The 11,499-nt window shown below is 32.7% G+C and overlaps 4 protein-coding genes and 2 non-coding genes across 6 annotated transcripts; 5 read left to right on the top strand and 1 right to left on the bottom strand.

Annotated features, from left to right (window-relative positions):
- Positions 1-10: 10 nt before the first annotated feature.
- Positions 11-3,633, top strand: LOC127115085 (ATP synthase subunit alpha, chloroplastic). The gene has a single exon (XM_051046737.1). The coding sequence runs from the start codon at positions 328-330 to the stop codon at positions 1,831-1,833; it is 1,506 nt and encodes a 501-aa protein (XP_050902694.1). The 5' UTR covers positions 11-327; the 3' UTR covers positions 1,834-3,633.
- Positions 2,016-2,087, bottom strand: TRNAR-UCU (transfer RNA arginine (anticodon UCU)). Its single transcript has one exon. It is a non-coding gene; the product is annotated as a tRNA-Arg (tRNA).
- Positions 3,634-3,764: 131 nt separating the features above from the next.
- TRNAS-GCU (transfer RNA serine (anticodon GCU)) lies at positions 3,765-3,851 on the top strand. Its single transcript has one exon. It is a non-coding gene; the product is annotated as a tRNA-Ser (tRNA).
- Positions 3,852-3,918: 67 nt separating this feature from the next.
- On the top strand, positions 3,919-8,389 carry LOC127115084 (acetyl-coenzyme A carboxylase carboxyl transferase subunit beta, chloroplastic). The gene has a single exon (XM_051046736.1). The coding sequence runs from the start codon at positions 5,483-5,485 to the stop codon at positions 7,253-7,255; it is 1,773 nt and encodes a 590-aa protein (XP_050902693.1). The 5' UTR covers positions 3,919-5,482; the 3' UTR covers positions 7,256-8,389.
- On the top strand, positions 8,367-9,070 carry LOC127115087 (chloroplast envelope membrane protein-like). The gene has a single exon (XM_051046739.1). It carries the CDS (start codon positions 8,375-8,377, stop codon positions 9,068-9,070), a length of 696 nt encoding a protein of 231 aa, XP_050902696.1. The 5' UTR covers positions 8,367-8,374.
- Positions 9,071-9,206: 136 nt separating this feature from the next.
- LOC127115086 (cytochrome f) lies at positions 9,207-10,928 on the top strand. The gene has a single exon (XM_051046738.1). The coding sequence runs from the start codon at positions 9,207-9,209 to the stop codon at positions 10,233-10,235; it is 1,029 nt and encodes a 342-aa protein (XP_050902695.1). The 3' UTR covers positions 10,236-10,928.
- The last annotated feature ends 571 nt before the right edge of the window (positions 10,929-11,499 follow it).

An 11,499-nucleotide genomic window follows, 5' to 3' on the forward strand; every position in this document is an offset into this window, starting at 1 on the left:
AATTAATTTATACAAGTTTGGAACAATTCGAAAATGACAAAAATAAAACCATTCATTTTGAACAACAAAGGGCGATTAATCAAGTCCAACAAAGTGTTTTACAACAAGCATTACAAGGAGCTCTGGGAACTCTTAATAGTTGCTTAAACAACGAGTTACATTTACGTACGATCGGTGCTACTATTGGTATGTTTGGGTCGATGAAAGCAAAAAATAACTGATTAGTTGTTCTACTATAGAACTGATTAGTTGTTCTACTATAATAGAGAGTATAGGGAAGACTTATTTTTGTTTTTCTTCGAAAAAGAATCAAATTTAGAAATATTCATGGTAACCAGTCGTGCAGATGAAATTAGTCAAATTATCCGTAAACGTATTGAGCAATATAATACCGAAGTAAAAATTGTAAATACAGGTACCGTACTTCAAGTAGGCGATGGCATTGCTCGTATTTATGGTCTTGATGACGTAATGGCAGGTGAATTAGTAGAATTTAAAGAGGGTACCGTAGGCATTGCTTTGAATTTGGAATCAAAAAATGTTGGTGTTGTATTAATGGGTGATGGTTTGATGATACAAGAGGGAAGTTCCGTAAAAGCAACAGGAAGAATTGCTCAGATACCAGTAAGTGAGGGTTATTTGGGTCGTGTTGTAAATGCCCTAGCTAAACCTATTGACGGTCGAGGAGAAATTTCAACTTCGGAATCTCGGTTAATTGAATCTCCCGCTCCCGGTATTATTTCCAGACGTTCCGTGTATGAGCCTCTTCAAACAGGACTTATTGCTATTGATTCTATGATCCCTATAGGGCGTGGCCAGCGAGAATTGATTATTGGGGACAGACAAACAGGTAAAACAGCAGTAGCTACAGATACGATTCTCAATCAACAGGGACAAAATGTAGTATGTGTTTATGTAGCTATTGGTCAAAAAGCATCTTCTGTGGCTCAAGTAGTAACTACTTTACAAGAAAGAGGAGCAATGGAATACACTATTATAGTGGCTGAAACAGCAAATTCCCCAGCTACATTACAATACCTCGCGCCTTATACAGGAGCAGCTCTGGCTGAATATTTTATGTACCGTGAACGTCACACTTTAATTATTTATGATGATCCCTCCAAACACGCACAGGCTTATCGCCAAATGTCTCTTCTATTACGAAGACCACCAGGTCGCGAAGCTTATCCCGGAGATGTTTTTTATTTACATTCGCGTCTTTTGGAAAGAGCCGCTAAATTAAGTTCTCAGTTAGGTGAAGGAAGTATGACTGCTTTACCAATAGTTGAGACCCAATCCGGAGATGTTTCAGCTTATATTCCTACTAATGTCATTTCCATTACAGATGGTCAAATATTCTTATCTGCCGATTTATTCAATGCTGGGATCAGACCCGCAATTAATGTGGGTATTTCCGTTTCCAGAGTTGGATCGGCGGCTCAAATAAAAGCCATGAAACAAGTAGCTGGTAAATTAAAATTGGAATTAGCACAATTCGCAGAATTAGAAGCTTTTGCACAATTCTCTTCCGATCTCGATAAAGCTACGCAAAATCAATTGGCAAGAGGTCAACGATTGCGCGAGTTGCTTAAACAATCCCAATCAGCTCCTCTTACTGTGGAAGAACAGATAATAACTATTTATACTGGAACGAATAGTTATCTTGATTCAGTAGAAATTGCACAGGTAAGGAAATTTATCGTTGAGTTACGGGCTTATTTAAAAACGAAGAAACCTAAATTCAACGAAATCATATCTTCTACCAAGACATTCACTGGGGAAGCAGAAGCCATTTTGAAGGAAGCTATTCAGGAACAGATGGAACTCTTTTGACTTCAGGAACAAGTAGAAAAAAAATGGATTCCAAATTTCATACCTTTATAATTTAGATAATTAGTCTGTTTCAATATTTAAAATTTAAATAAGAATAATCAAGATAAGAAATTTACAATATAGTTTTAGAAATATACGAATTCAAGTAATATATATGCAATAAATTCAATATGTAATAAATTTGCGTCCAATAGGATTTGAACCTATACCAAAGGTTTAGAAGACCTCTGTCCTATCCATTAGACAATGGACGCTTTTCTTTTTTTCTTTCCCTTTTCACGAAAATTTCAAGGGAAAGAAAAAAAAAAATTCTATAAAATACTCTATCTATCCGAATATCGAAATAATAATTATTCTAACTAGAATAAGACTAAATAATTCAAATTGAATATTCATAACTAAATAAAGAAATTTACTAAAAAATAGAATATATATAGAGAAATCGAATATAAGCGGGTAGCGGGAATCGAACCCGCATCATTAGCTTGGAAGGCTAAGGGTTATAGTCGACGTTTATGAATGAACGTCTCTAATTCAAAACCGAACGTGAAACTTTTGTTTCATTCAGCTCCTTTACAGAATAATTTTAGAGATAGATGGAATACATTACAAAAAATCACCCATAACATCTATGTCAGCCTTTCGGTATGAATACAATTAATGTTGCTTTTTAGATGATCCCTATAGAAAACGAGGATTTGAACAATCTCTTTTTTTCTAGTTACTTCGTTCTCTATTTCTATTTGATAGAATCTTTAGGAAAAGAATAAAATTTCCGTCGAGCTAAAAAAATATGTTGATGTTTCTAGTAAACTAAAAAAATCGTTTAATAGCTATTTTGCTTCACTCTCTCCTATACAAAACAAATACAAAAATGGGAAGATTTAGTTACGATTGGAAACAAATTTTAGATATCTTTCTCCCTGGATCCTTTACTTATATTCAAAAATAGGGATTCTTGATCCAATTGCAAAAACTTATGTTTCATAATTTTAGAATCAATTCTAAATTGTATACAAATTACGATAATGTATATTATTCCTCGAATTGCTCGTTGAGAGGTATAAAGGATTAAATCCCTTTAAGTAAGAAATACAGTTTTTGATCGTGATATGAATCACGCAAGGGACCCCTTAACTATTCAGGATCAATAGAACGAATCGCACTTTTACCACTAAACTATACCCGCTACAATACCATTATTGTATATAAAACGATCTTTTGTCCAACAAGGGAATCAGTCATAATTATGAAATAGGTGCATAATTTTATGAGAAATAGAGTGTTTCCATGTTTCGTAAAGGGCCCCCTAATGAAATTTAGAAAAGGGGGCAAATCTCATTTTTGGATTTTGTTGAAGGTATTTTGACAGATAGATCTCGACAAAATTACTAAACTAAATTCATAACACAAAAATACATTATGCAAGCAAGAATCCATAGTTCTATTTCTTTTTTTAGATACGTTACCTGATTCATTCGTAGGATATACGATCACAAAGTGATTTTTATTTTTGTTTGATCATATTTAAATGTTTGAATTAATTACAAGTTTCAAATCTGATACAGAAAAATAAATCATTGTTATCCAGGATTCATGGGAAAAAAGAGCTGTGCCAGTACCTAGCTGGACTCTGGTTGGATAAAAAAACAAACTAAAAAAGAAAATCTAAAATTATAGATTTAGATTATCTATTTAGTATATATAGAATGAATATATATTTGAATCTATATTTATGAGTTAATATAGAATTATGAATAGTAATGAAATAAAATTATAATCAAATAGAAAAAAAAAAAAGATAGATAAGATATATCAAATGAAGATCAATATCAAATAAGATATATAGAAGGCTTTTTTCGAGCCCTACTTTTTGTTCTTTTTGTTTATGCGAGGTATCATAAGCATAATCATTCCATTTTTTGAATTGGGGAGAGATGGCTGAGTGGACTAAAGCGTCGGATTGCTAATCCGTTGTACGCATTTTTGTACCGAGGGTTCGAATCCCTCTCTTTCCGTTTATTGATGATTTGGCATTTTTTTCTTTTGAACTTATGGAATTTCTTTTTTTTTTTTATTATTATTCCCTGTTTCTTTCATTTTTAACTAGTTCTTTTTGAAAAATAGATAGAAAAACGAAAAATATTTCAAAATCCAGGACAAGTAAGGAAAAGAAAAAAGATTTTCTTATTCTTCACGTCCAGGATTACGTCCCGGATCATTAGATAGGAATCCGAAGATGAAAAGAGAAACAAAGAATATCACTATCGTGTAAACAAATAGTTTTAGAGTAAGCATTACAAAATCTCCAAGATAATTAAAAAAAACGACAGAGAAAGAGAATAGATTCTCTTCTATTTCATATTATGTTTCCTTTGAGACTCAGTTTATAAGAAATGAAGTTATTTCAAAAAAACTTAAGAAATTGGTTTGTAGTAAGAGTTGAGCCTTTTTTACCATTACCAAAAATTGTATTTCATATCTACAATCAAGATCCACGTATTGGTGGTAGACTCAAATCGAATAATAGAATTTTTATTTTTTAATGGAAAAAAAGGAAATGATGAGATGATCCATATTTTTATTGTCTATCCAAAAATTGCAAGATTTGTAATCACGGATTCACACTGTAAGACTTATCTGATCTTTAAAAATATTCAAATTTGAGTTTTCTAATAAATTCTGACTTTTTTTAGGACATTATTCAAATTAAATATCTTATCGAAAACTTACAGCAGCTTGCCAAACAAAAGCTAAGAGAAAAAAGAGTAAGGGTATTACTGGCATAAAATCTACAATTGGATTCAAAAAAGCATAAGCTTCAGGTAATTTCCCCAAGAAAAAACTACTTGAATAAAGGGCAGAGTTAATACAAATACAGACCAAGCTAAAGATATTAAGCATAACAAAAATGTTGTTCTTTAAGAAAATGAATTGTATTTTTATTTTTTTTATTATCTTCTTATTATATATATTATTATATATATGATATGATTTATTATATATATATAATTTATTATTATCCACTTTTTTTGTATTATACTTTTATATTCACAATGAAATATAAAAGTATAATACAAAAAATAAAGGTTTATTTTATTTTCTATTTATATTACAATAGATAATATATAGAATAGAAAATGGGGCGTGGCCAAGCGGTAAGGCGGCGGGTTTTGGTCCCGTGATTCGGAGGTTCGAATCCTTCCGTCCCAGGTGAAACCGATTGATGATATCACCAGTTTTCTTCATGAAGGCATAAAAAGGCTTCTTATACGTTTCTAGGGGAGGGGATATATTGTTCATCTAAAGTTGCTCAACCTACATATTAGGAAAAAGTCAATAAATAAAGTTTATCGATAAATACCGTAGACCCTATAAGCTTTTTTACTTATTTTCAATTAGTATATTTAGAAAATATACTAATTGAAAATCGAACAATGATTATGATTATGCTATTCTATTCATCTATAATATTTTCATTCATCTATCATATTTTCATGTAAATGGAGGAAAAAAAGAAAAATCTATGCAAAGAAAGTGGTTCAATTCAATGATCTTTAATAGGGGTTTAGAATACAGGTGTGGTTTAAGTAAATCAATAGAGAGTTTTGGTCCTATTGAAAATAACGGTGTAAATTATAAATGATAAATGATAAATGAAGACCCATCTAGTTTAACTGATATGGATAATAACATTGATAGCTGGAAGAACAATAGTGAAAATTCTAGTTATAGTCATGCTGATTCTTTAGCAGATGTCAGCAACATAGATAATTTACTATCTGATAAAATTTTTTCAATTAGGGATAGTAATAGCAATATATATGACATATATTATGCTTATGATACTAATGATACTAATATTACTAAATATAAATGGACTAATAACATTAATCGTTGCATTGAGAGTTATCTTCGTTCTCAAATCTGTGAGGATATTGACTTTAATAGTGACATTTGCGATAAGGTCCAAAGGACTATTATAATTTTAATAAGGAGCACAAATGATACAAATGATATATCAGATACAAATGATATATCAGATACAAATGATACAAATGATACAAATGCGATATATGATCCATTTGATATATCCGATACAAATGATACAAATGAGATATACGATCCATTTTTTATATTAGATATAAATGATACAAATGATACAAATGATATATATGGTATATACGATCCAGATGATATATATGAGACTAATATAAAGGATATATGTGAGAGATATAGTGAGATATATCCTAGAAATAGAGAGAAGAGTACTTTTGTTCCAATAGATTATAGCGATCCCAATTGTATGGAAAAATTAGCTCGTTTATGGGTTCAATGCGAAACTTGCTATGGACTCAATTTTAAGCAATTTTTCCGACCCAAAATGAATATTTGCGAACACTGTGGCGAGCATTTGAAAATGAGCAGTTCAGATAGAATCGACCTTTCGATTGATCGAGATACTTGGAATCCTATGGATGAAGACATGGTTTCTGTGGATCCCATTAAATTTGATTCGATTAAAGAATTGGGTTCGGAAGAGGAATCTTCGAAAGATCGTCTGGATGAAGACATGCTTTCTCCGGATCCCATTGAATTGGATTCGGAAGAAGAATCTTCGAAAGATCGTGTGGATTCGGAAGAGGAAAAAGACCAATCTTATATCGATCGTCTTGATTCTTATCAAGAAAAGACAGGATTACCGGAGACGGTTCAAACAGGCACAGATCAACGTGAGGAAATCCATCCGTTGTTCGAAGATATTATGAATCAACTTGACTTGTATTTGCAAACTGCGAAAAATCGTGTGGATTCGGAAGAGGAAAAAGACCAATCTTATATCGATCGTCTTGATTCTTATCAAGAAAAGACAGGATTACCGGAGGCGGTTCAAACAGGCACAGGTCAACTAAATGGTATTCCTTTAGCACTAGCTGTTATGGATTCTGAGTTTATAGCGGGTAGTATGGGATGCGTAGTGGGTGAGAAAATAACTCGGTTGATCGAATATGCTACCAATCTACTTTTACCTCTTATTATAGTATGTGCGTCCGGAGGAGCGCGTATGCAAGAAGGAAGTTTGAGCTTAATGCAAATGGCTAAAATTTCTTCTGCTTTATATAATTATCAAATCAATCAAAAGTTATTCTATGTAGCGATACTTACATCTCCGACTACTGGTGGGGTAACAGCTAGTTTTGGGATGTTGGGGGATATCATTATTGCCGAACCTAATGCAACCATTGCATTTGCGGGTAAAAGAGTAATTGAACAATTGTTGAATAAGGAAGTGCCTGAAGGTTCCCAATCGGCTGACCTTTTATTCGACAGGGGCTTATTGGATGCAGTCGTACCACGTCATCTTTTAAAGGAGTTTTTAACTGAGTTATTTCAGTTCCATGGTTTCGTTCCTTTGACTTAAAATTGGACTGAAAATGAAAACTAATGCAGACATTTTATTTATGTTTTTCAAATTTGGTGACGAGATCCAATCCGAGTAGATAAGAGGCTATGGCTATGATACAAAAATAAAATTAGAACACACAAGAGTAAAGTAATAAGATAAGAATAAAAAATAATAGGTATAAAGAAAATATGAAATTGAGGTATCCCATTTTATGATAAACTTACCATCCCTTTTTGTTCCTTTAGTAGGCCTACTATTTCCGGCAGTTGCAATGGCTTCTTTATTTCTTCATGTTGAGAAAAGACTTTTATTTTCCACAAAAAAAATCAACTAAATATATGAAAAAGATAACTCAGAATATTCGAAGGATTACTATAATATATAATATATATAGTAGTCCAATTTTTGTACGATGGGACTGTAGAGGGTATTATAGTAACTGTTTTATCGCTTGTTTTTGCTAGAAAATTAATTTGTTGGGCAGAAGGTCTTCCTGCATATCGTTTAGAAGACTCATGGATTGCCTTTGTAGCAGGGTCCCAAAACAGTTTCACTATTTTGTGTGGTTCTTTCAAATTTTTACATTCATTTGGGAGGAAGTTTTTCGCTTACATTCAGATGAAGTTGTCCAGTGTGCCACGAGAAGAAAGGGTCAGGCTGCTTTTGTATGCAATTGTAAAGATCTTTCTAACGTTATATCGAATGAGATTTAGTTGTCGTTCCGGCTTTTCTGGAAGAGATCGTTGTATTATTCCCAGAGTTCCTATGAACGCTAGTCAGTGCCTCATACAAAAAACTAACCCAGATAGTAATGATGTCCTTGTCCTTTCTATGAAAACCAGAGAAAGAGAAAAGGGGACCATTCCCTTGAGTTCTATTAATGCTAGTCCTCCACGCAACCGTCTAAAAAAAGTGTGGAGTTGCCCAGATTATTGAGTGGACGAATAGAAAATGTTCCACCGAAGGACGAATAAAAAAGCGAGAATAGTCTATAATATATCAATTTATATGAAAAAATGAAAAATTGATATATTATAAGCTAAGCTGCTCTATTACTTGTATTTACTTGTAATAGAACTTATGGATTATTATTATATATACAGTTGAAAAATAAGATGAAACTGAGGACGAAAAATGGCAAAAAAGAAAGCATTCATTCCCCTTCTATGTCTTACATCTATAGTCTTTTTGCCCTGGTGCATCTCTTTTACATTTAAGAAAAGTCTGGAATCTTGGATTACTCATTGGTACAATACGAAAGAATCCGAAATTTTCTTGAATACTATTCAAGAAAAAAGTATTTTAAAGAAATTCCTAGAGTTCGAGGAACTGTTCCTCTTGGATGAAATGCTAAAGGAATATCCGGAAACACGTTTACAAAACCTTCGTATCGAAATCTACAAAGAGACCATCCAATTGATCCAGACGAACAACCAAGATCATATCCATACGATTTTGCATTTCTGTACAAATATAATATGTTTCCTTATTCTAAGTGTTTATTCTATTAGGGGTAATCAAGAACTCATTATTCTTAACTCTTGGGTTCAAGAATTTCTATATAATTTAAGTGACACAATCAAAGCTTTTTCTATTCTTTTCTTAATTGAGTTCTGTGTAGGATACCATTCGACTGGTGGTTGGGAACTAATGATTGGGTCTGTGTATAAAGATTTTGGATTTATTCCGAATGATCATATTATATCTTTTCTTGTTTCTATTTTGCCAGCCATTTTAGATACAATTTTTAAATACTGGATTTTCCGTTATTTAAATCGTGTATCTCCGTCGCTTGTATTGATTTATGATTCAATTCCATTCCAGGAATGACTGAAAAAACGACCCACTGATCCAATTCTAAAATTTGTTTTTTTTTATATAAAAGCTAAACATTCCAAATTTCACTTATTCGTTTTACTCGTATTCTTCCTATAATATAGGAAGAATACGAGTAAATAGCAGAATCATGGATAGGGAACTGAGTAACCTACCTAATCTTATTGTAGAAATTTTCAGGATCAAGGATTGTACCATGCAAACTAGAAATGCTTTTTCTTGGATAAAGAAAGAGATTACTCGATCTATTTCCGTATTGCTCATGATCTATATAATAACTCGAGCACCCATTTCAAATGCATATCCCATTTTTGCCCAACAAGGTTATGAAAATCCTCGAGAAGCTACCGGCCGGATTGTATGTGCTAATTGCCATTTAGCTAATAAGCCCGTAGATATTGAGGTTCCACAAGCGGTACTTCCCGATACTGTATTTGAAGCAGTTGTTCGAATTCCTTATGATATGCAAGTGAAACAAGTTCTTGCTAATGGGAAAAAGGGGGCTTTGAATGTAGGAGCTGTTCTTATTTTACCAGAGGGTTTTGAATTGGCCCCTCCTCATCGTCTTTCGCCCCAGATTAAAGAAAAGATAGGTAATTTGTCTTTTCAAAGCTATCGTCCCACAAAAAAAAATATTCTTGTCATAGGCCCCGTTCCTGGGAAAAAATATAGTGAAATTACCTTTCCTATTCTTTCTCCGGATCCTGCTACTAAGAGAGATGTTTACTTCTTAAAATATCCTCTATACGTAGGCGGGAACAGGGGAAGGGGTCAGATTTATCCCGACGGAAGCAAGAGTAATAATAATGTTTCTAATGCTACAGCAACAGGTGTAGTAAACAAAATAATACGAAAAGAAAAAGGTGGATATGAAATAACGATAGTAGATGCATCAGATGGACGTGAAGTGATTGATATTATACCGCCAGGACCAGAACTTCTTGTTTCAGAGGGTGAATCTATCAAACTTGATCAACCATTAACGAGTAATCCTAATGTGGGTGGATTTGGTCAGGGGGATGCAGAAATAGTGCTTCAAGATCCATTACGTGTCCAAGGTCTCTTGCTCTTCTTGGCATCTATTATTTTGGCACAAATCTTTTTGGTTCTTAAAAAGAAACAATTTGAGAAGGTTCAATTGTCCGAAATGAATTTTTAGGAATGTGAATTTATCAACATATTAAGCTGGTAAAAAGAACTCCATTTTTATTGATAAATTCTGTAAAGACCATTGGTTCTTTCTAGTTTTTTTATACTATATTTAGAGAATTCCTTGTACCGTACAATTAGTCAGTTATAGTATGTATATTGTGAAGAAGACTATAGAATTAATTCGAACCATATGATTATGTCGCTGTTTTCAGATTTTCATGTTCTAGAATAGAAATCTTCGAATTTCTATTGTAATAGAATTAACTCGATACTAAACCTAAAAAATAGGTAGGTACAGAATATTAAGTAAAGTAGAAATAGAAAAGCGGAAAACAGGATTCTAGGATGGATAAGTTGTCTTTTCCTAGAGTCCGATTCCTTATTGTTTATGTCGAAATAGATACGTAGTGAAGGAATGGACAAAAAAAAAAGAGCGGGAATTGAATTCACCAAATACAAGTTTCTTAATTAACTTCAAAAAAAAAAAAACAATTGAATCATGAGTCTATATTAGAAATATATTTCTAGTAAGATTCCGTTTTCATTCAGATCCTAAAAACAGGATCTGGAATTTTTTGAAACATAGAATAAAGTTATCTATTGACTGACTTACAAAAATATTCTGATTATGAAGAACTCAACGGGACCCACTCGAATTCATCAAAGAAAGAGTGGATCCCTGTTGAGTTCTTATGCTTTCATTTCGAAAACGAAATTCATGCGATTATTACAGGGATGATCCCAATCCGGAATATGAACCATAAAAGAAAATACCAATTAAACCGATCACAACAATACCAGCTACAGTACCTATTATCCAAAGAGGAATTCTTCCAGTAGTATTGGCCATTTATCCCACTTTCCTCCACATTTGATCAAGTAGTCAGTCATACTAGAGACCTAAACAGTCATACATAATTATGAAATGATATCCTTCCGAATAGGATAAGAGAATTCCTAATATATATATACTATTCTCTTTTCTTCTATTAATTGATTAATTAATTGAAGAAATAATTTGAGAATAAAACAGCAAGTACAAAAATGGGTATTCGTTACCATAGAGATATGACTCAATTCTAAGGTAAACCATACAAGTCGAGTCGCCACCACACTTCTATTATCCAAAGGAATGGTTAGAAAGCGAACAAACAAAAACCTAAAAGTTTTATCGAATCAAAAAAAAACTAGTGAAAATGTCAGAGATCGGGGTAAGGGTTGGTTATGCAATGGGAAGGTTTTAAGCACCCAAAACATCCTAGGTACTCCTA

Source organism: Lathyrus oleraceus, unplaced genomic scaffold (genome assembly GCF_024323335.1).
Source record: "Lathyrus oleraceus cultivar Zhongwan6 unplaced genomic scaffold, CAAS_Psat_ZW6_1.0 chrUn1024, whole genome shotgun sequence".
NCBI classification, from domain to species: Eukaryota; Viridiplantae; Streptophyta; class Magnoliopsida; order Fabales; family Fabaceae; genus Lathyrus; species Lathyrus oleraceus.

Excerpts from the sequence above, each read along its gene's own strand:
- LOC127115087 (XM_051046739.1), top strand. The coding sequence starts at position 8,375 with ATGGCAAAAAAGAAAGCATTCATTCCCCTTCTATGTCTTACATCTATA.
- LOC127115086 (XM_051046738.1), top strand. The coding sequence starts at position 9,207 with ATGGATAGGGAACTGAGTAACCTACCTAATCTTATTGTAGAAATTTTC.
- LOC127115084 (XM_051046736.1), top strand. The coding sequence starts at position 5,483 with ATGATAAATGAAGACCCATCTAGTTTAACTGATATGGATAATAACATT.
- LOC127115085 (XM_051046737.1), top strand. The coding sequence starts at position 328 with ATGGTAACCAGTCGTGCAGATGAAATTAGTCAAATTATCCGTAAACGT.